General features: G+C 41.7%; 1 protein-coding gene across 1 annotated transcript; it reads left to right on the top strand.

Moving 5' to 3' along the window:
* Nucleotides 1–231: 231 nt before the first annotated feature.
* mbtd1 (mbt domain containing 1) lies at nucleotides 232–24,644 on the top strand. The gene is made up of 17 exons (XM_083932916.1): nucleotides 232–372; nucleotides 3,062–3,266; nucleotides 3,380–3,513; nucleotides 3,608–3,722; nucleotides 3,812–3,894; nucleotides 3,981–4,098; nucleotides 4,462–4,596; nucleotides 4,689–4,777; nucleotides 5,073–5,307; nucleotides 6,504–6,559; nucleotides 8,720–8,824; nucleotides 8,977–9,124; nucleotides 10,252–10,334; nucleotides 11,704–11,938; nucleotides 14,579–14,650; nucleotides 15,861–16,016; nucleotides 17,587–24,644. The coding sequence occupies exons 1-17, from the start codon at nucleotides 352–354 to the stop codon at nucleotides 17,703–17,705; spliced, it is 2,109 nt and encodes a 702-aa protein (XP_083789042.1). The 5' UTR covers nucleotides 232–351; the 3' UTR covers nucleotides 17,706–24,644.
* The last annotated feature ends 1,361 nt before the right edge of the window (nucleotides 24,645–26,005 follow it).

The raw sequence follows: 26,005 nt of genomic DNA, 5'->3' as shown, positions 1-26,005 counted from the left end.
AAGTGATGTTAAAACAGCTGCTTTCACTGTGAATATCCCTTCTTTACATTGGTGTTGGTGTGACACGGAGACTCCAGGCTGGTTGATTGAAGCGGCCATTCATTCATCTCCCCTGCCGAGTCCACTGTTTTGTTTCTGTGTGGGTCGATGACCTCCATTCCGGATGGACCAATCACATGAAAGTAGGTTACGCTCGCACATGCGCAGACGCGGCAGAGTAATTTGTTGATATCCTGCTTGGTAGTACTCATTTAGACTTTGGTATTTCAAAGCCACATTTATCCCCAGCGCAGGGGTTTTATTTGCATTGGGCGGCACAGTTAACGAGAACGTTCTCTATATGAAGGGCTGATGGAAGACACACGGGACCTGGTGAGTGCATTCGGAACCTTTTAGGGCCGCGAGCCTCCGACACCAGAGGATTTGCTGAGGCTAGCGCTGCTCCTTTGTTGTTATCTGTTTATGGTAACTAGCTAGTGGCTCAGTCAGGGATACATATCAACACGCTCTCAGCAATTAAAACCAAGTACAGAAATAAAATAACCTCACAGTTATTTGAACTAAATACGTGGAGGTGCAAGTTCGCTACGCAAATTAGAAGTGCGGTTTGCTTTTATAGATAAAAACAGGAGAAACAGGGTTCCGCTAGCTAGCTATGCTAACGCTAGCTAGCATTAGGGGCTATTTCCTATAAGGCCGCCCCTTATTTTATCTCATGTATCAGCTTTTCTGTTTTGTTTATCACACATTCATCTGTATACGTCTTTAGTGGCCGATGCATTGTTTTATTCTTTCAGTATTCTTGCATGCTAAACGCGTCCTGTTAGCGCAGCCACTTAGACTGTCACCTGTGATGCCCGGAGGAGGAAGTGGATCTGGGGGCTATGTCAACAAACATGTTAACACTGTTCCGCACACTGTTCCGCATCGATGACCCATCCATGAGCTGGGCGCACTGTATTTTCACGTTTTCGATCTTAACTATCAGATATACTATCATATATACTCTGGTTACATGCGCGGGTTTTTCCTATCTCGTTGTCTTCCATAGCCAGCCTTCCAGGTCGCATTCCTGAGCAGATGTTATTGGAAAAGGACTGTATATTATCATCCATAATCCATATTATCATCCAGGGGAAAATGTGAATGTACAATAGTTCAAAGGAACTCTCAAATAACTACAAATGTTAACGTTTTCTTTTTTAAACTGAAACAATTAACGTTTGGAGTAATTCAAGTTTGAAGCAAACACGAACAGACTTAACTGGTCCTTGCTTTTAAAATGCAAATCTGGTTTCCTTTCTGTGCTATGATAGTGATATGAATATTCTTGGGTTATGATAAGACAGTTATACATGTCACCTTCAATTTTGTGAAACTGTGATTGACATTTTCCTAGTGTGCTGGCATTTCATCGACGAAACAATAAATGACACCAGGACATCAGCTGCACAGATGAATCGATTAGCTGTCAACTGTTGGATTATTCGTTAATTCTTCGATCATAGATTAATCGCTTTGCGTCTTTTTTTTTTAAAGAAAAAGGTATTAGTATAGTAGTATGTTTTCTGTTTTCTTCCCTCGTCTATGACAGTAAACTAAATAGATTTGAGTTTTGGAAGAAACAGGACATCTGAGGACATCATGTGAGGCTTTAGGAACCCCCCCACCCCCCTAATTTCTTACAATTTATTGTAGGGCATATGATAATTTATCATCTTTTAATGGGATCATATGATGAAATCATATACTGAGATATCACAATCTATAAAAAAAACGTCATCTAAATTGATAAGAAGCACATATTAATACAAATTTCTCAGAAAATCTGATGTCAAATATTTTGAGGGAACCATATTGCGGTCTGGTTTTTACACCACACTGTTCAGTGCATGCATTATCAGTAAGTGTATAGCTGGAAAAAATGTATTATATTAATATTCTATTTTTTTATTTCACTTGAAGCTGTTATGTTTCATTTGCACTAAAGTTCTTAATAAAATGAGAAAGTACTCAGTACTTACTTGCATGTAGACACACAGAAACTAGGAATCAGGAACCCTCATGTTGTAAGGCAACAGTGCTAACCGCCACACCACTGTGCCGCCCCAGTATCATAATGCAATTATGTATTAAAATATTGTGATATACAACTCCATCATGAAGCACATATTAATGAATTAAAGGTTCTCAGAGGAATCTGATGAAAAGTCTTTTGAGGGCATATCATTTGAAGATTTATTTTTACATCACACTTATTGTGTGCATGCATGTTAACAGGCAGTGTAAAGCTGGAATCTTTTTTTTTTTCTTTATTATTCAACTTGAAACTGTTATGTTCATTTGGTGCTAAAGTTTTTAATACAGTGAGAACATTTTACACAAGTATTTCATTTGCACAAGAATATATAGAAATAGGAAAATTTACCGTTTGGTTATTTCATATAGACTATTAATTTATTAGATTACCAAAAAACATGCTATATCGTTAGATACACACACACACACACATTATATACATGTATATATATATTACCGTTTTCTTAGATGACGCACACTAATGTGAAGATTATCTGTAATAAAAGGGCATAAAGTTGCTTCAGCCTGTGTCAGGCAGTGACTGAAGAGAAATGTGATGGTGATCCATAATCTCCTGCTCCTCTGACACTGACACACTGATTCTCCAGATCTCAAATTACTTATCTTGTTAAAACAAGAAAACGGAGAAAAATGATCCGGTGTCACGAGAAAACGGAGGAAATAAATTGTATGTAATGTATGACCTTTTAGGGCATCCGTTTAGTTATTATTTATTTATATATGTATTGCATTATCGAGATATGAAATTACCCATATCGGGATAGAGCGTTATGGCCATATTGCCCAGCCCAGTTTTATTGAGCAAACAACTTATCAATAAATAAGAAAATAATCTGCAAAAGAATGGTTAGTTGCAGCCTAATCAGGATGAATTGTTTAGGAAGATAATCATTAGTTGCTGCCTTAAAGTGTTCCATTCATCAGACCCTAATGTCTTTTTTTCTTTTCCTGGGTTGTAAAGGCTGAACGCACCCCACGTTCAGAGCGCAAGCGGAGAGACTCGTTCGGGATGTTTGATGGCTATGACAGCTGCAGCGAGGAGTCCACCAGCAGCTCCAGCTCCGAGGACAGCGAGGATGAGGTGGTGCCCTCCATCCCTGCCAGCCTGCCCATCATCAAGAACAATGGTCAGGTCTACACTTACCCTGATGGAAAAGCTGGAATGGGTCAGTACATGGAAATATGTTTGGGCCATATCCTCTGTGTGGTGCTTTCGAATAGGATCCTGCAATCTGCCAGCATGTAGTAGTCTGATGATCTGAATGTGTCTGTTTCACAGCCACTTGTGAGATGTGTGGGATGGTCGGAGTACGAGATGCTTTTTACTCAAAAACCAAGCGCTTCTGCAGTGTGTCCTGTTCGAGGAGTTATTCCTCAAATTCCAAAAAGGCTAGTATCTTGGCAAGACTCCAGGTAAGTGCGTTGTAGGCCTGATACAACAAATTATTCAAGATTTAACCAAAATTATTAAACCGATATTGATGTCTGCTTTGATTTTGCAAAAAAGGGCAAACCACCGACAAAAAAGGCAAAAGTCTTACAGAAACAGCCTCTAATGGCAAAGTTGGCTGCTTACGCCCAGTACCAAGCAAGTCAGCAGAACCAGGCCAAATCAAAAGCTGGTACGTTATCCAAAAGCACTAATGATGACTAGCAGTGCTGCTCTGTTTGGATATACTCCAACTTTACACTGTTTCTTGTTTCCTTTCAGTGGTCCCCGCAGAGAGCTTTGAGTGGGGGCGCTATATCTGTAGCAATAACACGGCCGGAGCTCCAGTCAGCTGTTTTAAGCATGTGAGTAAAAACTGGACCGGAGTGGGCAGCAGCTCATTTGTTTGCTTTCTTGACTGAATAACTTCACGGCCTCCTCTGTGCTTCAGGCCCCTATGGGGACATGCTGGGGAGACATAGAAGAAGGAGTGAGGATTGAAGTGGTCAACAACGATACCAACCTCTCCACCAAGGTGTACTGGATAGCAGAGATCATTAAGCTAGCAGGTGAGACTACTGCAAGTGTCAGCTATGAAAGGAAATCCTATTATTCCTGCGATAATTGGTGGGAGTAGCTGTTTTAGTTGCAATCAGCACACAGTATTAATAAATATATTCTTCCGAAATCACAATATGGCAAATGTTAAGTTACATGTAAAATAAGCACATTAAGGTTCAGTACAGTGAGCTGTCTGATTTACAAAAATAATTTCAAATGTTGACTCAGTCCATCTTAAATGAGCTTGTGACAACTGAGCAAACTTCCTCTGATGATAAAGACCATTGAGATATGGTTAAAAGTCTAGCAGAAATAAGCAAGATGACCTTGAATGAGCTGTCCAATCAGACGTGCTTTATGTCGCCGTGCAGGGTTCAAGGCCCTCCTGCGGTATGAGGGCTTCGACAATGACAACAGTAAGGACTTCTGGTGTAATCTCTGCATCCCTGAAGTGCACCCGGTGGGATGGTGCGCTTCTAGTGGCAAACCCCTTGTACCTCCAAAAAGTGAGTCTTGTGCCAGACGTGTTCAGTCTTGTTCTTGTTTTCAGACGGTTGGTGGTCATTTTTACTGTTATTTTTTGCAATCTTCCTTCCAGGCATACATCATAAGTACTCTAACTGGAAAGCTTTTCTTGTGAAGCGTCTCACTGGAGCTAAAACACTGCCACCTGACTTTAATGCCAAGGTGAGACCCACAAATGCCTCATGGTTTTAATGATAGCGTTTTTGGCCAAAATCCATATCTTGAATAGAGCAAGCAAGAGATAGCTTTTTTCTGTTGATCAAACATCTCCAAATTTGATGGTTTCAGAAATTATTTGCAAAAGGGGTTAGCGTTGACTTTGAACTTTGGTTTGTGTTGGACCTGAAATCCTTCTCCAAAGCACTCTACAATCAACTCCACTGAACAATGAATCGGTGACATTTGTCAATCCTCTGCTTTTGCCTTTGTTAAATCCGTGTATGACTCTTCACCGTAGGTTCAGGAGAACATGCAGTTCCCCTTTAAGAAGCTGATGCGGGTAGAGGTGGTGGACAAGAACTACCTGTGCCGGACTCGGGTGGCACTGGTGGAGCAGGTAATCGGAGGTCGCCTCAGGCTGGTCTATGAGGAGAGCCAGGACGGGACCGATGACTTCTGGTGCCACATGTTCAGCCCCCTCATCCACAATATAGGCTGGTCGCGCAGCATCGGACACCGCTTCAAGCGATCTGGTCAGTCTCTTTTAATGAAGGCATAAAATGAACGAAAAATATCTAGATATAAAATTTTAAAAAGAAAATGTACTGAGGCGCAAACCCTTTAGGGCTGTCTCCTGGAAGTTGACTCCCTGCAGGGAGGGAGGACACAGGGCACTTGAAGCTAAGGCCCTGTGCCACGGCCCCTTGAAGCTAAGGGCGCCCTCCCACTGTGCGTCCATACCGTTCCCCGTGCATTAGGGTACTTGTCCCCCCCTCCCTCTCCCCCCACGGCCCAGGCCCGTTTGTACTCACACTGCCTGGGCCTCGGTGAATGCTTCTTGCTGCCTATACGTCATCACGCCGTAACAAGTCACACGCATTGATGACGTCATCGCGATGCGTCGCTTTGTTTACAAATCTTTCCATAGACCTCTGAGTTTTTGTGTGTCTTGTCGACTGTTTTTGAATCTTTTCATCGACCAAATCTGCAGTAAACACACCACCTCCGCATCATACCAACGTGAACCTTTCGCCGGCATTGTTTTAAATGTCCGCGCATGGTCCGTCCTTTTTTCTATGTCCCAACAGGCGCACATAAAATTACGTCAGAACCGTCGTAGGCCTTGTGCTCGTACACGTGCACACGCTCGGTCTCATACATGTGCAAACGTGCTTTACAAAAGCCCACCTCTCCAAAACGGGCCGTGGCCGGCAAGCGTATCCCGCCTAGACGCGGTATGGTTGCACTCACACTGGTCAAACGAACTAGACTTATGCCGTGAATCGTGCTTGGGCACAGTACGGATGGACAGTGTGAGTGTACCCTAAGAGGTCTGGGCAAGGGGAGCTGCAAAGCTCACATACAGAGCCATAAAATACTTTCACCCCAGGCCTTTCCAAGCCGATCTAGAGCTGGTCGTGGGGACTGCTCACTGGCAGAAGGATGGTTTATTCAGTCGACTCCTAATGCACAGTGGTGCCCATGTTCACTGTCACATGAAATGTATTGAAGAAAAATTGGGGAATTTGGAAGAGCGATTAAAAGGATGGTCAAAATCAAAACGGATATCCTAACACTGGTATCATCCAGTCTTTAAAAGTCACAATTGAATTGAACTGAAATGCTGGAGTGGATCATTTTTTAAGCTCATGTTTTGCACTGAAAGGACTGCATTCAAGCGCTGCTTAAGCTCAGGCAAGTCATTCTCATCTGTCAATTTATTTTCCAGATGTTACAAAGAAAATTGACGGTCAAGTTGATGCTCCTGCACTGTACTTCCAGAAGGTAATTTGAAATAGAATTCTTTTTATTTTTCTATCCCAAATTCCCTTTTAAAAATATATTTTGCTGATCCAGCTATGTGTTATGGCAGTGTGTACAGATGAATGGTGTTTGGCTTCCCTCCATGTCCCTGTATCATCCGGCCGATTTCGACAGACCTCCGAGGGGATTCCCTCCATGGAGAGAAGCCAAATAGTGTTCATCTGCACACACTGCCAACACTGCCATGACACAGAGCTGGATTCAATCAGCAAAGTACCCCTTTAAGAGAGAGTCCTACAGCTGTGCTTTGAATTAAAGTGTAATTCCGGCGCAAAATCATCCATTTGTCTTTTTCGGCACTTTATCTATATCAAATAAGCCATCAAAACAGTTTTTCTCATGTAACAACTATAAAGGCGCTAACACTGACTAGCTGGGGCAGTACGGCAAAGGCATTCAAGGGTCTTTTTTTAACCACTAATACTGCTCAAAATAACAACAAACCTCTGCAGCAGCTTGAGAAGAGTCCCTACACAGAAAACAAAGCACCAATGGGCTCCTTCCTTTGGTATTGACTTTGGTAATCCACTTGAATGGACTTTACTATAAGAGGAGCTGGTACAGGGGTCAGTGGGTAAGTTTTTAAAATACCCTTTGAATAAACTCTGGGTTCACTAACTACGCTGTTGGTGCTTTGTTTTCTGTGTAGGGACTCTTCTCATGCTACTGCAGAGGTTTGTTGTTATTTTGAGCAGTATTAGTGGTTAAAAAAGACGTTTGAATGCCTTCACTGTACTGCCCAAAGCTAATCACTGTTAGCCATGTCTGACTGTTAGCGTCTCTCCCAGATTTCTCTGTTAATAGTTCATACACAAAAAAAACTGTCTCAATGGCTTATTTTATGTATTTAAGTGCCAAAAAAGACCCTGGGATGATTTACACTCTGTTATACAGGTATGTCATTATCAGGTCATTGCAGACCTGATCTGATTCTGTGATTCTGTGTGTTGCTTTCCATTCTCATGTACAGCGTTTGGCAGTAACAAGTTACTAAAATAATATAACTTTTCCCATTAACGAGTAATAATAAAAATGAGTAATAATATTACAGCTACCCCTACAAAAACATCTCGTCACAACGCAAGTTTTTGTCACTGGTTTTAAATTTAACAATGCAATGCCGGCTCGAAATACTCTGATTACTTTGCTTTTGTCAAGAACATTGTGGTCAAGTGTAAATGGTAAATGAACTTGTACTTCTATAGTGCCGTTCTAGTCTTCTAGTCTCAAGGCACTTTCACACTATTTGTCACATTCACCCATTAACACAGACATTCAAACTGATGGCAGTGGATCTACATACCATCTAATCTAACCATTCACACCACATTCACACACCTATGCGCAGCAATTCGGGCTTCAGTGTCTTGCCCAAGCACACTTCGACATATGGACCAGAGTAGCCGGGGATTGAACCACCGATCTCTCGAATGGAAGAAGACCCTCTCTACTTCTGTACCACAGCAGCCCCCTAAATTGAAGTTGGTGGCAAAAAAACTTGCAAAGATGACCTGTGGCTGGATATGCGGTGGATAAGATGTTGCCCATCTCCACTTTTACCTTGCCGTCTTTCAGACAGATCCTTGAGAGAATACCCACCATAGGTGACGGAAGACTCCCAGGGAAAAAATAATTTGCAAGCTATCTGGATAAAGTATGTCTGAACTCTGACGGACGCTGAGCTTAAGGCAGCTTTCAAACATACAGTATAGACTTTGTCTCTACAGCTGCCAGCATCTGCTCTGCTTTATTCAGGGGGTGGCAGCAGTTTGTGGCCTATCTCGTCATGTTAATCATAGACAATTTGGCAGCACTCCGAAAGGCACATGTACTTTTAGTGCAGAGTTTTTCAATATTAGTACATCAGCTTAGTTAGAAGCTTAAGTCAGGTAACTTTGCTTTCAAGCCTCAAGTCAAATGTCACCGCATACAAACAGCTCTCTAGCTTGTTCATAGACTATAACGGTTATTTTTGGGACAAACGGGACAGGATTGGAGCAGGATTTTTTAGGAGTAACGGAAAGTAACGAGTAGTGTAACAAATTACTTTTCTCATTGAGTAATAAGTAAAGTGATATTACTTTGGAATACTTAATTTGTCTTTTTGGACTCTCAATTCAGGTGAAAGATGTGGACCAGAGTGGAGATTGGTTCAAAGATGGGATGAAGTTAGAAGCCATTGACCCCCTCAACCTCTCAGCTATATGTGTAGCCACTGTAAGAAAGGTAAGCATGTTTCCGGCTATCATGTTATGAAATGCTGTGTGTCAGGACAAAAGTTTTGTGGAGTAAAAGAAGGATTAGTTCTTGTGGTTTGCGTTAAAATTCCCTTCACTCTGCTGCTCCAGAATGACTTCAGCCATTGTCCTTTTCTGTAGGTGTTGGCTGACGGGTACCTCATGATTGGGATTGATGGTTCGGAGGCGGTGGATGGATCAGACTGGTTCTGCTACCACGGCACCTCCCCCTCCATCTACCCTGTCGGCTTCTGTGAAATCAACAACATTGAACTCACACCCCCTAGAGGTACTGTACACTCATGTCTTCATAGATGTAAATGGGCATTCGATGCCACAGATGTATGAAAAATTTCAAATGCCTAAATAAAAATAAACAAGTAAAGTCAAATAAAACACACATTGTTATGGTATTTCATGTTTATGCATGTATTTACTGTTACTTTTGAAATGAAAAACACCTTTTAAAGGGCAATCTTTTCCATTTTAGTCTTGGGGAGTGAGCTCAGTTCCAGGTCTGAAAAGTGAAGCCAATAGTGAAGTGCCTTAAACTTGCAACCTCTGCAGCAGCATGAAAAGAGTCCCTTCACATAAAACGAAACACCAACAGCGTAGTTAGTGAACCTGGAGTTTATTAACAAGAGTGTTTTAAAGACTTACCTACTGGCCCCTGTACCAGCTCCTCTCATAGTAAAGTCCATTCAAGTGGATTACCAAAGTCAATCCAAAAGGAAGGAGCCCATTGGTGCTTTGTTTTGTGTGTAGGGACTCTTCTCATGCTGCTGCAGAGGTTTGCTGTTATTTTCAGCAGTATTAGTGGTTAAAAAAGACATTTGAATGCCTTCACCATACTGCCCCGAGCTAATCACTGTTAGCCGCATTCGGCTGTTAGCGACTCTGCCTTATTTCTCCGTTAATAGTTGTTACACTGAAAAAATTGTCTCGATTGCTTATTTGATGAGTGTATTTGCCGAAAAAGACCCTGGGATGATTTTACGCTGGAATTTCACTTTAATTGTAACATTGTTGCCCCCAAAATATCTCTCATTCAGCATTCAGTTACACCTTGCTAACAAAGCTAGCATTAGCTGGTTAATGTGGAACGATTAAACCACTTCATCCCTGTTCATGTTAGCCAGAGTGCTAAACCGGAGGTTGTCAGCCCGGCCGGGAGAATTCTCTAGTGCACCCGCTCTATGGGCCACAATAGCAGTAAGCACTCACGGTAGCTATGTTCATCTCTCTTATAGTCTGTCATTTTTATTCATGCATTTAAAAGTTTCCATACATAGCCTCTATACTATTGTTTATTTGAACCATTTGTCTTTAGGTAAAGTTGTTTGTTAGCGCTTTGGTAACATCTTGTTGCATATGGTTTCTTGATGTTCTGCTCTCAACACTACCTCTGTTCCCCAGGGTACACTAAACTGCCATTTAAATGGTTTGACTACCTCAGAGAAACGGGTTCCATAGCTGCTCCTGTCAAGCTCTTTAACAAGGTAGGTCCAAGTTTGATGATTTCCAGAATTGTTTTTCTTCTTCTTAATAACCGCAACACGGTCTCATCCGGCTGTTAAGAGGTGAAGTATCACCCTTTCAAAATATGATTGCCAGTCCAAGTCTTGTATTTCTACAACGCCACAGAGCCGGGTTCCCCGTTGTTTGTTTAAAAAAAACAATGTAATCGATATTTTACCTCTTTCGTCTCGATGAGATGTGTAACTGACGAAAGAGGTGATGGTAATTGGTCACATGTTCTGCCATTGTTGTTCGTTTGGACCCAGAAATCTTATTTTGAAAGGATGTAACATCAGACTTGACAGCCGGCTAGCACTACATCTCAAAGCAGAAAGCAGCAGGTAAAAGGAGCGCCATCATGGTCAGAAGCATTGGAGGAGATTCCTTGGATGAGTGATTTCAGTCTATCTACAAAAATGTGTTCATGTAGCTCCGGGTTTTGCAGTAGCTCCTACATTAAGTATTTTTTAAGCCCTGAGCCATGTTTATCATTAATTAAATATAAATACATTACTTCTGAATAGCTCTATGTTGAATCAGTAAGCAGGACAGATGTCCAGCCCATGACGGTCTGTGAAGCACACCACGTTTTTGACCAGAACAGTCTTGAAGGGATGCATAGCTTTATCTCCTTTACTGTGTCCTTGCAAAAGAAATCAGGATGAGAATGTAGGATTAGCCACTACATCACTGCCTTGCTTTGACTCCAACAGCGGCTCCATATTGTCCCGTTCATGCATATAATGGGTGATTGTGTAACAGGTGTGATCTGTTCAACACACCACAGGCCAGGACTCCCAGACCACGCACATATTTTAAGAAACAGAACTCAAAATACACACACACACACACACACACACACACACACACACACACACACACACACACACACACACACATCTGTAATAAAATATCAAGTGGAAGCATTATTAACCATGTTACAGTTGCATAGTTTGGTGTGTGTCATAACTCCACCAGCATCTGCTGTGTTGCCAGTGTTGTGGTTGATGCATGCTGTTATGTAGCAGCAGTTGCTAGCTGATTTTGATAGCGAGCTAAAATGAATTCAAACCAATGGGCCTCTGGTAGGAAACACACTTCAAAATTGCAGGCAAACTTGCATTGCATATAATACCACTGATCTTTTAAATGTACCACTTGTTCGATTTTTCATGGATGAATATAGCCTCATATTTCTTTCCCTTGTTCCGTCTGATTAACCGGATTCAGGGTTCATCGGTGCTTCTCCACTATTTGCAGGAAGAAAGAGTGCACTGCTTACTTATGTTAGTGCGTTTATTTTCTGTTAATTAGTCAAACTCGTTTTTTTCAATGCTCGGCTTCTTCCAGGAGGTTCCCAATCACGGTTTCCGACAGGGCATGAAGCTGGAGGCTGTCGATCTGATGGAGCCGCGGCTGGTGTGTGTTGCCACGGTGACAAGGATTGTGCACCGACTACTGAGGATCCACTTTGACGGCTGGGAGGATGAGTACGACCAGTGGGTGGACTGTGAGTCACCTGACCTCTACCCTGTAGGTTGGTGTCAGTTGACGGACTACCAGCTCCAACCCCCCGCCTCACAGAGTAAGAACACCATACACTTCACCACAGGGGCCACTGATGCTGTGTGTTTTTCTCATCTAAAATGTCAAGCTGACACTCACAATATCTAATCATCTAAATGGCAGATTGTTGCTGATATGAGTCAGGCTGGCAGAATAGATGTTCAAGTACATTTCAGCTCACACTTGATTATGTCAGTGTTTTGCATGTCAGTCTTGTGTCTGAGCAACTCTTTTCTTTAGGTAACATTTCCGTAATACTTCCAACACGGTGGTCCGGATTGAATGCTATCATAGACACAGCTCTCACAAGGTTAAATACACAGAGAGATACTTTATGATATGCATATCCTTTATGATGTATTGTTTCTTATAGCTACACAACAAAAAGAACAGCTGTCATTATGGACGAGACAGTCCTGAGGAGTAGAGCTGTAACAATTAGTCAATTCACCGATCAGTTGATCATTCAAAAAATGTAATGGCAACCATTTTGACAGTAAGCCTTGAAGTCATCAATTAAGTAAAACATTTTGTTGATGTTACTCAAATATGAATTTGTTGCTTTTCCTTATCGTAACATTGTATTAAGTTGTTGGTTGGACAAAACAAGACATTTCATGACATCACATTGGGCTCTACAAAATTGTGATCAAGGATGGAAATATGAGATTTTATTTACTTATTCTGAATTGTTCTGACTTCTTCTGACTTACTGTTTGTTTGCAAGCCAAAAAGCCAATTCTATGACAAATGGATGAAGTGGTACATATTCCATTTAAATATGAACATGGTGGAATAACACTTGAGTAAGATGTGTGTACATAAGATGAAAACATATTTCTTGTTTTTTTTAGTTGATAATTTATGTTGTTTTTCTGTGTTTCCATAGTATTTTAATACTTTAACTAATGCATTTTTAACTTCATTCGTTCATATACTGGCAGCTAATATTCAGGATGCCTAGTCTGATACTTAAGCTCAAGGTATCTGCAGATCCGATAGTGGTGCTCTTTTCCCCCCAAATTTAGAATCTGTGTACCTCGCTGTGTGAATCATTTTAAAGTTTCAGTCGGCAACATTTGTTTGATCATATTCACTGAAGCCGACACTCTGCTGCGATAAAACAACATAAATCATTTGGTTTTATAAAATAAAAATACAAAGCTCAGAAAGTAAACAACAACAATGAGTAAGTTAGCCAGCCTACCTCCATGTAGCATGCACTCCATGCTGTTTCTGAGAGAAGACACGGACGCGTTCACAGGAATCTGGTGCACGCCCACTGACGAGCACTCGATGGGAGGGAGCGAAGGAGCTTGTGGCAGTGGGGAAGGGGTGTGAGAATTGGAAACATTTGAAATTTGAGTCAACTCGGCCAGCAAGACTTTGCCAACTGCAGCTTTAATGTAATCTAACACAAAGCCAGGGATTGCTGTGACAGTCCCCTGTCTGTCGTGACTGAATTAATATAACTGATGCCATTAGAAAATAGGTCAGCAACTAACTATTATTTTTTATTGTTCATGAATATGTTGTTAGTTAGTTAGTTGTTTGGTCTGTAAATGTGATAAAATTGGGGAAAAAAACGGTGATCAGTGTTTCCCAAAGTCCAAGATGATGTCCTCAAATGTCTCGTTTTCTTCTACAACTCAGACATTCAGCTTACTGTCATCGAGGAGGGAAGAAAATATCCACATTCAAGAAGCTGGAAATAGAATTTTGACTAAAAATGATTAATTCATTAACAAAATAGTCGGTTAATAATTTAATAGTTGACAACTAACCCATTCATCAACTTAGGGCGCACTCACACTGTATTTCTGTACCGGGCCAAAACCGTTTTTTCAGCTAAAGCCTAGTACGTTTAAGCAGTGTGAGTGCACCCATTCCGCGCATAACAGCGGACAGCGGGCCGTCCACGAGAGGTGGGCTTTTGTAGAGCCGTTTGCACATGTACGAGCACGAGCGTGCGCACGTGTACGAGCACGAGCCCTACGGCGGTAGCGGTATGTGCGCCTGTTCGGACATAGAAAATAGAACGACGGACCATTCGCGGACATTTAACAACAACAATGGTGGCGAAAGGTTCACGTTGGTGTGATGCGGAGGTGGAGTGTTTACTGCAGATTTGGTCGGATGAAAATATTCAAAAACAGTCGACAAGATGCACAAAAACTCCAAGGTCTATGGAAAGATTTGTAAACAAAGCCACACACACGCGATCAATGCGTGTGACGTGTTACGGCGTGATGACGTATGGACAGCAAGAAGTATTGGCCGAGGCCCAGGCAGTGTGAGTACAAACGGGGCTGGGGCGCGGGGGAAGAGGGAGGGGGGACAAGTACCCTAAAGCACGGGGCGCGGTGCGGAAGGACAGTGTGAGTGCGCCCTAATTGTTGCAGCTCTACTTGTCAAAGAGTGTATTTATGGATGGTTCATGTCATTGCAGATATGTGATGGGCTTATTAATAAGGCCAGTATCAGATCGATACTGATGCTATATATCGGAGCGATGCATCCCTAACTGTGGGTTGGGCTACAAATGATATACTATATTTGTAATTGTGTTTGCTTTCTTGGTCCGTGCCTCACCTCGCATACCTCGCTGTCCTCAAACATCCCATAGTTTCCTCTTGTTAGTCCTCTGCTCTTCTTTCAGGTAACAGAGAAATTCCTCAGTCTGTACCCAAGCAGAAGAAAAAGGCCCAGCAGTACAAAGGCCAAAAGAAAAGTGAGTTATCCGTCTAAATCGTTTCACTCCTCTCCTTCTTCGCCTTTTCCTTTTCCACTGGCTACACTTATGGTAGAAACTCTGCTGCTCTCTGATTGGTCATCTGCTCGGTGTGTCAGGAATCTTTTCATCGGACCTCTTGTGTCACACTCCTGGGTGTTGTACAAAGACCAAAGCTGTGTTTTTCCCCCCTGTGAGTGGGATATGTATTAACACACACCCTGGGTACAGAGTAGTTGAGGTATTTGAGAGCAGCTGTTGTTGCTGCTGTTGCATCCTCATTAGCGCCTCAGTCTCTGGTCACAAAGGAAGATGCTAATGCTTACTACTAAACACAAGCAGTTTCTATGGAAGTCTATGGCTGCCAATATACAAATGTTTTATTTGTGTGCACAGTATATGTGACAAAATCCAAATGTGCACTTTCATGTTCAGAAATGCATTAGAATTAGAATCAGAATTACTGCCAAAATGTGTAGGCATAAGCAAACATTCCCATAAGGCTAATGAAATTGGATGTGGAATGTGAAAGCTAAACTTGAAAATATTATTGCAAACTGAACTTTTGATGGTCATGGTAATTGTTATATTTTTTGTGAAGAGGCTTGGGAGAACTGTTTCCTTTTCTCATACTTACTTATTTGAATTGAAGATGACAACCTTTACTCGATTCAGCTTTGACAAAGGCAGTGTATACCACAACCACTCCTTCCCTTCTTACCTTTCACAATAAAGAATATAATTAAATATTTGATGGTATTAGTGTAAAAAAATACCGCCTTTTCACTGCTATGAATATTCACAGGCAAGCATTTCACATTTCTGTCTTGGTAATTCATCAAAATTTGAATTTTGCCACAACTCGTGGGCATGCCAATAGAAAATGAAAAATGAATACTCGTAAAATACTTAGTCAGCCCCAGACTTTGACACACGTGTTTGAGTTGCTGTGGTCGTGTTCTTGGTAGCTAACAGTGTATCTGCCCACTTGGGTCTGGCAGTCTGATTACAGCTTACCAGGGGCTTATTCAGATGGGCATATCAAGTGACAACAGTGTAAGGTCAAATAAGACATGCCACCCTAAGCTGTAACCTTTTTAACTCTTCTCCACAATACCTAATGTGAACATGAACAATTCGTTCTGGTTGAAATGAACCCCTGTGTGTAACAAGCCCCTGGTAGCTCACCCAAGTCTGGCTTGGTGTTTAGAGAGGAAGATTCCGGTTGGTCGACGGCCCTTCAGTCAGGCAGGCAGGAGGAGGAGCAGCTTCTCGGGGGACGAAGAGCAGAGTCCGCCCCCTTACCCTGCCCAGGGGCCCTCTCGGCCCCGACCCCGAACCCACCTCCACCAAACCCACAAATCAGGTAACGTCACACTAACGATAAAACCAGAACAGCACCGAGCCGCCCGAGGCATTTTTAACAGAAGACCGTCCTCTGAGTCCTGCTCACAGGGCCTCGCTGTGGGGCCGGATGCTGCTGATGCTGCATGTTCTACCTCATTGTTACTGGTCTCACATGAATATCTCCTCATGTCAGTGAAGATCTGATCATTTAGTTTCCACTGTGATGTCATAGGCATGTTTGTTCTTAAAGTAGTTCTCTTGATGCTCATCGTGCATGTGAAGTTAAAGGTTGAATATGGAGAATGAGCAGAACACCTCCATCTAGTGTCTTTAGTGTTACAACAACAAAAAATAATTCCAGCAGTTTGGTTGCCAGGTTTGTTGCCGAGGGTGTCAAGCATTCAGCCTGCTCCATGTTAAGTGACCCACTCAACTTCTTCTAGCCTAAGTAAATATGAGAGTGCACTCTAGTAAATATGTGATCTGGCCACAGACCGATGCTCCGCCTCTTTCCTTTGGTCGGTCCGAGTTCTCAGCGGCGAGTGCTTGTAAATCCGGTCCAGGCTTTAACACCTGTGGATCGGACCGGGTCGGGTCTTTGAGAACCCTGAAACCGATGAAGCAGCTTAGAAACTGTTCAAACAGGCGACCGTGGGCTTTGAGAGGTTTTGTACATTCACAAGAACTTGTAGAAAATTGAAATAGACCCGGCTTCTAACGTTAATTGATACCGGCTTCAAACCTGGAGACAGACCCTGCCCAGTAGCCTACAGGAGAGTGCCATAATAACAAAAAAGATTTTAAGTTACTTGGGATATTTATTTATTTGATACATAATGCTGAAATGTAAATATAATTGACCATTACCATACTGTAAAAATCTAGGACTTGAATTCCCATCTTTGGCAGTAACTTACAGGAGACCAGAGTCTGTTTGAGCCTGTTTGAACCCGTCCCCTCCAGCAAATCACACCATAAAAACAAGGATTAGAGGGGTTTGACTGACGGTTAGCGTTAGCCGTTAGCATTAGCCGTTCCAGCAAAGTAAAGATGAAAGTGATGTTAGCGATCAAGGAGAAGCGTAGCCATTTGGCGTGCGTTTGAATGGCGTTTCTCTCCTTTCTCTCAGTCCATGGAGCGAATGCTCGGCCTATAGTGACTCTGGTTTTTGCCCGTCTCTGCTCACTCAGCTGCTGGGACAAATAACGCCCCCTTCACTGAGGCTCCGAAGCAGGTGCAGGATTGGCAAACTCCATTTCACCCACTAGCTGCACCCAACAACAGACAACCCTGGCAACCAGCAACGCCCAACGCTATTGGCTGCTGCCATGGAAACACAACGGGACAGAATATCAAACCTGTCAAAAAATGTTTTTAATACTTTCATTCTGTACCCCTTAAAACGCCCCATGGTTTGTTTTTGTTTTTTAAATCTATAGCTTTTTATATATGTTCTACATATTCAACCTTTCACATTAACCCTTGAAACAAAGACAAAGGCTCCTGCAGTATTTTACTCAGTACATGAACACAACTGGCTCATCCGCGCTGCTGTTCTCTCTCTCATGTGTCTCTGCCCCCATCTGTAGAGTCCCTCCTGCGAATGAAGGAGGAGACGGCCGAGGTGGACGAGTTTACCTTCTCACAGGGCACCTCGGACCAGGAGAGCAATGGCTCAGGCAGCTACTACATCAAACAGGAGCCCTGAGATCAGCACAGGGCAGGACGAACCGCGGACAGGACACATCTCTGCAAAAAAAACAACCCAGCAAGGATCAGAAACATGGAGTCAAACTAGCCTCGAATCACACTCAGACCAACGCCACAGGCCTTCCACGGAGTCAGTGACAAGGAGGGCGAGGACATCAGGGGTCATGCTTCTGAAAAATCCTGAAGGGAACAACCCTCCGAACAGTTTTCTAACCTTGTAGCTGTGTGTGCACATAATCACTCACAAAACCCGGGTCACAAATGTTTGGGCATTCTCTTTCGTACCGCACAGCGGATGACGCAGCATTGTTCTCTCCTCTGCTTCCTGAAACATCCGATCAGACAAGAGATATTTGGACGGATGAAGCAGAAACGAGTCCTGCAAGTCGACACCAGCCCACCCTGCCTCTGCCACAATCTGGGCCGCGCACAGAGACCTGTAGAAACTGTGAGAACCATTTATTGAGCCAGGTCTAGTGTTTTTTTTTCTTTTTTGTGTGTGTGTGTGTGTGTTGTCTTCAGGTGAGAGAGTCAGCCACTGAAAGGCCTGAGGAGAGAAGAGAGGCTGGCAGTAAGAGGAACAGAGTTGTGTATATTTTATTTTCTTCTGAACAATATTGCCAGGTGGACTTATACTTTGTTAATAGTACTTGAAGTTTGTTTGTTTTTTTTCTTTTCTTTTGTAATGGTTTTGGAGTTGTCTTAACGTACTTATTTTGCATTTAATTGTTTGGTGGCTGTGTGGGAAAATTAATGTGCATCATTTCATAAAAGTGATTCTATTCATATAGAACGTGGAGACCTATTCAAATAGAACTACAGAGTATAGCTATAAAGAGTGTGATCTTAGTACAGTGCTGCTCAGCATCACTCATATTGGTCTTTGTTTCCTCCTATATTGGCCAGAATATTTCCACAGCTGCAGTCGTTTCTGCTTCAACCATTACAAAACCAAAATCGGATTCAAGTTAAACAATATCGTCCATATTAGGGCTTTGTTACCAAGGCTGCTGCTGCTGTTGTTTTTGTTGTTATAATTCATTTGAGAAACGCCCATACCCATTTACACATCTCAGATAACTGTTTTCTCTCTATGGTAGCAGATGTTATAGTATGGATATGGAACATTTAAGTGGACATGGTGCTGCTGTGATGATGCATTTTTGTAATCTGTTAACATAACCCTCAACAAAAAGACAGTGGGAGTATTCCATTTTGGATTATTGCAGAAAATAACCTCTATCCGTCTGATTTTTTTCTGACGGGTAAATACAATTACCAGAAGTAAAAAGCTAACGTTAGCCTATAAAAGAACTCACGATTTCTTCTTCGGTCTGATGACACTTGTATTCCATTTAGAAGTAAAGGGCCTTTTTTAAAGACACGTACAAGCTCAAAATCCCAGAGTGAGGTCTATACTGACGTATAGGGATAGATAGATATGGGCTTTTTAAGGGCCGATACGGATAACGATATATTGAGCCGATATTTGGAGCCGGTACTTAATTTGCTCCCTCAATTTACATCATAAAAATTACACAATGTTGATAATAAATGTTGGTCGCCTGTCTGTAAGTAATGATGGGGAAAATCGGTAACACAGCAGCCCACATCGGCCGATAGGATACACATGAAAAAGGCAAATATTGGGCGATAACATCAGTCTACCACTACTGCCGTATTTTATCTCATAGAACAAAACGTTAACATCTTTTTAAGCCTGCGTTGCAAAAGACACATTGACTTTGAAACCAAAAACATTCCCGCAGCACCGTATAGTGAAGTTTATTTACCGTATTACAGAAATCCTCCTGCGCATTCCATTAGGCCTTCACTCACGCCTTCACTAGCTTGGGGGTAGCCAAGCTAATATCAGGTGGGCGTTGTAGGGAGCAACTTTCACGTCCACATTTTGAGCTAGGTCACTCTGCAAACCTGTGACATTTACACGACCTTTGCTTCACTGTCCAGCTGGTGAAGCTGCGTGATTACTACAGATTACATTAGCTAGGATGAGCTTAACTGGGAAGGCAGGAAGCTAATGAGGCAACAGTGTCCGGTGGATGGATTAGCTAGTGTGGAGTTTTAGTAGTGATCTGATCACATCAAATCACAATTCCTACATTACCACTAAACTGTCCGCGGCAGCAAGTGAGCCGTGCTGATGGGCCCAAGAGTCCTTCCCTTATTAAAAAAAAAATGTATGAGATCATTGTACTTTGTGCTGTAATGTTGAACAGAAAAAGAAAATGCTGAAGCTGTGGAGATGAAAAGCTTTTCTTTCTTTTTTTCATTCTAAAAAAATCCTTAGTTTTAAGGAAATAGTAAAAGTGATAGAAACAGTGAGTGTAAGTGAGCTGCAGGGTTTGTTGTATGGAAGAGAAACCTTACTGGTATGAGAGGGTCCACTCTGACATGTTCTCACTGCCCAACCCTACCATCTGAACTCTGACCTGTACGGTTTGGATGGAGCTGCTGTCACACCACAGCGCGTCACAATATTATTTTATTATCAGTGCCGGCAGATGGGTCGGGTCCATCCAGGGATTCAGACCGCAGACGCAGCCGTTTCTGTCGTCTTTTGGATCTGCTGTGCCTGTACTCACAGCTCCTCCTCACTGTACGGAGTCTGGAGCATGCCATCACATTTACAGATTGATTCAGTGTCACTTATAGGCAATTAATACATTTTAGAAAAGCACTTGGCTTTGTTTGCTTTAGATAACAGGGAAAAAATGGGGGAAAGAACATTCAATTTGCTAACTCATATTTCTATTTCTGTCTGTAAACGATAATTGGATTTCAAATATAGTGTGGATTTGACTTTGTTTAATATTTAGGTAGCACACTGCAGAATAATCTTATCAGAAATAATGTAGGTAAAGTTAAAGTTGATGTATGAATTGTGGATCAACTAATATGGATTTTTGGGGGCGATGGCCGATACGGACTGCCGATTTTCTCGAGCCGATTCTACTTTTGCTCCCTCAATTTACATCATCAAAATGACACAACGATGATAACAAAGGTTACGAGTCTTAAAAAAGGAACATTTATTGAACTTGAAAGCGTCTCCAGCAACACGGAGCTGCCTGTGGACCCCGGTCTTTAAACAAATCGGTAATCTGGAACTCAGCAGCCTGCATCGGCCGATATGATACAACTAAAAACCTGAAATATCAGCTGATAATATCAGCCGGCCGATGTTTCGGTCTTTCACTAATATGAATGCTTTTTAAAAACAAGGAATGTATTAATTGAATATAACGAAACACTGAAAACGTGGCACACTCGACTGTAGCATCAAACTTTTTGTTTCTTTCATGGAAAAGAAGAGGTTGGACTCACGCAGTTCTGTTGTCCAAATGCGAAAAATAATGTCGCTTATTTTATTAGGGTAATATGCAAAGCATCGTTGTTGTTTGGAAATGCTTTGGCTGTTCACGTGTCAGGGCCATACGTATGCAAGCTAGTTTCTGATTCACCTGAGCCACAGAATAACAGGTTTGTCGTTTGATAATGGAACACAAACAATGCACTGCTTTTCCAGTAGTCCCTGAGGGCAGCAGTCACATAACGCACCAGGATCTCAGAGTGATGTAAAGACATAGATTATATATTCTTCATGACTATGATGGTATGGAGTTTGAGCTCCAGATTAGTCAGAAATCCTCGCTCGTCAGTGGAACAGACAAAACTCCTTTCATTCTCCGTAGAGCGAGATCTTTGCAGCTGTTTATCTACTACCTCCTGATGCTAGCCACGTTTAGCTAATACAAGAGTGAGAACTAGACTATGGCAGTGTGTTAGCATATGCAAATGGAAACGATAACCTAAAAATGATCCACTTGAAGACTAGACACCAAACATGGAAGAATTTTATCACAGCACACGAGGCAGTCTTCTGATTTGATATGCAATAATAAGAGATCCCGTATTATTTCGCTATGTTAAATAAAACTTATAGCACCCTCAAATGTCACGATCACTACATTAATATAATTAACATATAAGATGATTTAACAAAATGCTATTGTATAACTGTGATGTTTTGTGAGCCAGGGGTCACATACAGAGTACTCACTGTACGGCCAGAGGCTGTACAGAAACAGAGCAGATTTAACTTCTCAGTGACCGTAAAAGATCCATAATTTCTCTTTCTACCAGTAAGGTTCATGAGCAGAATCTCAGGAAGTTTTTTTTTTGTTTGTTTTTTGGGCTGTAAGGGTCGTAACTACAAGTGTGAATCAGCTGGGTTTAAAAGCTCAAAGGCGTCTTCATTCTGTGCATCTCTGTGGAAGCAAATAAGTGCCGTAATAACCAGACGGATTCAAAGTACCTTGGGACATTTAACCATTATTTGATACATAATGATGAAATGTAAATAGAGTTTAAGATTTGAATTTCCATCTTTTACTTTCCCAGCAGTTCATTTTAAATGGTGCGATATAAGACGCTTGTTTTTTTCTGTTCTTTTTAAAGCAATTGTTTGTTTCAAATTCAGATAGAAAATGAATCTCTCCAGTTTACACCAAAAACAAAAGTTCATATTAGTCTTAAATCTTTCACATTCATTTCTCTCTTGACCATCTTGTGTGCAGAAATCATAATGTTCGCCAAGGAATCTGTTCTCCTTTAATATAACTTTAAATAAAAGTCCATATCTTTTCCACACAATGTCAAAAATATAGTTTGGGATGTCTTGGGCTTGGTGAAATCCAATAAATGTTGTTGGACTTGAGGGGGCTCCTTAGAAGTTGAATTTGAGCAACTTGAATCTACTGTTTCCAATTTTCTATCTGAGTTTGCAATGATTTTTTTTTTCTGACATCCTACAACCCTATTTGAAACGGACCTAAAATATGTTTTAAAGACACAGTTAATGAATTCAATTTTCAGGAATTCCAAATAAATCAATAGTATAAATTGAGAGGTGTTTAAGTATTCAGTGGTGGTTACATTTCACATAAAGATACTGATTTTCTGTCTTAATATTTGGGCCCTTATTTGCTTCCATACTACTCAAACAACAAAGGTCTTATCTCTCTAACCATTTCACGTGTTGTCTGGTTTGTGCCGTGTTTTAATCTGTTTTCATGTTTAATTCTACATTTGAATGCTATTTGATGGATGTTTGTGACTTTCTGTGGTTTGATTTCCGTGGCTTCCTGTTAACGGGGTGTGACGTTTGTTTCCCGTCACTCTCTCTTTTGTCTCCTGATCAGATCGGATACAAAGCTCCGCTGAAACGCCAAGACTCTCTAAGACCAAACGAGCAATAACTAAACCCTTTCTCTCTCCACTGAAGCAGATAGATTTCAGGTTCTGACCCGTCCCAGGAGTTCTCTTCCTCGGATGTTTAAGGCAGAACGACACATTAAAGTACTCCGTGACCAAACTCTATTATTATCTTAGTAGAAAAGAGAAAAGACTGTTCTATGGACTAACTGCTGCTACCCTCTTCTAGATTAACCCTAAATAATCAAATGCACAATCGACACTGTTTTGGATCTTCTCTTTGTCACTTTTCCTTGTAGATATTCAACTTTCTCGTTTCACCTCGATCCCCACAATCTAAAAATGGAACGAGATCGACCTCCACCCATGGGTAGCTTTGTATTTCAAGTGTTTAGGCATCAGTAGCTGGGGATGGAAGCAGTGAGTGGGTCTGGGGTCAGGTGCACCGCTCATCTGAACGCATGTGGAACAGAAGGCGTTGTGCCGATGTCGTGCTGAGCTTGTTTTTTTCGTTGTCGTCATTGGTCGTTCTTCAGTGCGTCTGTGTTTTTCCTCTTCCGCTGTATTAGAAAACGTATGGAAGCCTGTTACCGCCAAGAAAAGAAAGAAAATACAGTAGAGCTGCAACAATGAACCAACTAATTGATTAGTTGTCAACTATTTTGATAATCAGTTTGAGTAGGGTTTTTTTTTTTAAGAAAAAAAGTCCAAATTCTTTGATTCCAGCTTCTGCAATGTGAATATTCTTTGGTTTCTCTCCTCTATGGGCTGTGGGAAACACTGAGCCACGTTTTTCTCCGTTTTTCTCTCTTTTTCAAATTTTCGACGTTCCTCACGATTTTCATAATGTTGGCTCACCTTCATGATTTTGGCATCCAAATGTTGTGAACGGAGAGCTACATTTGGCCTTCTCTCATGATTTTTGATTTACTAAAGCATAATTATAACAGGTACATTTGGATCTACTGAAATTGAAAACGGTCGCTGTTCTCAATTTTGACCAAATTATTATTATTCATATTTTTTACCACATTTTAGCTTACTAGGTCAAACTGACAGAACCTCACATGTGCTCATTATGCTGACTCACTATCAAACCTACATTTGGACTTGAGTATTTTCTCTGTGCGTGGCGTTAACGGGCCTCCGTAGCCGGGACTTTGTTGTGGTCGCTGAGTTCTGCTTGTTCCAGACGTGTGCAGTGGGGAGGAGCAGGCTGGATATCTGTTTTTGTTTTCTTTCTTGGATACTAACACGGGTCTTTTGTATGTGATTACCCCCCCCCCCCCCCCCCCCCCATTATATTAACCATTATATTGTGGTGCTATATATATTTGATAAAAATGACTTAATGTATTGGGATTACTATTGTCTGAAAATAATTGTGAGTCGAGAGGGTTATGGTGGAAAAAATCTATTTTGGATACAAATAAAATAAAAAAAATCTATGTTAATAATTATAAATCTATTGATATTAACACTGACCCTTGAGGTACATTATTAGATTGCAGTTGAAAGTTTGTACATCTTTTTGATAGTGTATACCCTTTTCCTTTCATATGGTCAATTTGTGCTGTGATGGAGCTTTGATAGACTTTGTAAATAAAGCCAAATGTTTGGATCATAATATTGGTTGTAATGGATGGCTTCTTTGTTTACAAGCATTGCAAACTGTTTCCGCATGGCTGTGAAAGTTTATCTGGTGGTTTTTGTAAGATCTGACTTTTACACTGAATAAAAAGGCTTATGACTTCAAAAGCTGTAGAGTTTCACTTCTTGGGTCTTTGAAGGGCGCTCGCCCCGTCCTCTGAGCCCAGCAGCACCGGCTCTTATCCAGGCGGAGCTTGGCAGAGGCACCTAAAGGAGCAGCAGACGTACCTGAGCTGCTTCACGCTGTCACCTCCTGGGACAGGGCAGCGCACGGTGGCTTCAGCCCAAGCCCTCACCACAGCCACTGGTTGATCCAATACTGAAGTGCCCCAGACTGCAGTTCTCTGAGTGTCCACTAGGGTTTCTACTAGGTTTCATAATAGATTTATCTCATAAACCTGTATCTCTGTAACCTTTCTTCTTTTTTAGCATGGATATCACTGAATTGATTACGAAGTGGAGTTTTAGCCGTCTGGGGATTAGCTGGGGTTAGGAATCTGTGTGACTGTGTTTGTGTGCATGTATAAGTCCTGTATTGTGTCTCGCTGTATTTTTTTTTTTGACTTTGTATTATGTATTCTATTATTCAATTCAATTTTATTTACAGTGCCAAATCATGACAAAAGTTATCTCAGGACACTTTACAGAGTAGGTAAAGACCACACTATGATTTATGATTTACATAGACCCAACAATTCCCCCGTAGAGTACGGTGGCAACGAAAACCTTCCCTTTAACAGACAGGAACGTGGAACAGACCCAGCTCTATGGAAGGATCCCCTCTAAAATCAGATGATTCATCACAAGGGCATATCCTGAATAAATCAATTCTAAATATTAGAGCAGTTTCTCATTGACCCCCATGTTAAACAGGCCGTTTTCACAGCATCATTAAACCTGTTTAAGGTCTGGGACAAAAAAACATTCTAGTCTGTATGTTTAGATCATATCTCCATGACAACACTGAGGGGGGTGAATTTTTTAGGCTAGTTTTTATTTTATTGGAGGTTAAAGTTTATGAATAATTAGGGGCGTGGTCTCTTGAGTGACAGCTAGCCTCTGGCCCTCACTTCTCCTCAGAGGTAAACGTCAGCCAGATGGACGTATCCCCCTCCCCCCAACGTCACATACATGCCCTTTTTTGGTCAGAGGAAATGAGGCGGAGTCAAAGTCTGACAAGATGGAGACTCCTGTAGGTGAGGGCGATTGGATCAAGTAGAGAGAACGGACCCTGACGGGTATGCTATGACAATTTTTTATACAGTCTATGGTTCATTCTCATTTGGTACGTATTCACTAATAACTCACATTGAACATTTCCAAATGTTCTGTTGTCTGCAAACACATTTCCTTGAGTTAGATGGTTTTATTAGTTATGACCTTTTCAGTGACTGCAGTTTCTGCTCACCA

This window comes from Echiichthys vipera (assembly GCF_963691815.1).
Source record: "Echiichthys vipera genome assembly, chromosome: 18".
Taxonomy (NCBI): domain Eukaryota; kingdom Metazoa; phylum Chordata; class Actinopteri; order Perciformes; family Trachinidae; genus Echiichthys; species Echiichthys vipera.
This window is presented reverse-complemented; position numbering and strand designations above follow the sequence as displayed.

Bases quoted from the DNA above. Each gene is read 5' to 3' on its own strand.
- mbtd1 (XM_083932916.1), top strand. From the start codon at position 352: ATGGAAGACACACGGGACCTG. The intron at 4,778-5,072 runs GTGAGACCCACA...TCTTCACCGTAG, and splicing joins CACCTGACTTTAATGCCAAG to GTTCAGGAGAACATGCAGTT. The intron at 6,560-8,719 runs GTAATTTGAAAT...CTCTCAATTCAG, and splicing joins CTGCACTGTACTTCCAGAAG to GTGAAAGATGTGGACCAGAG.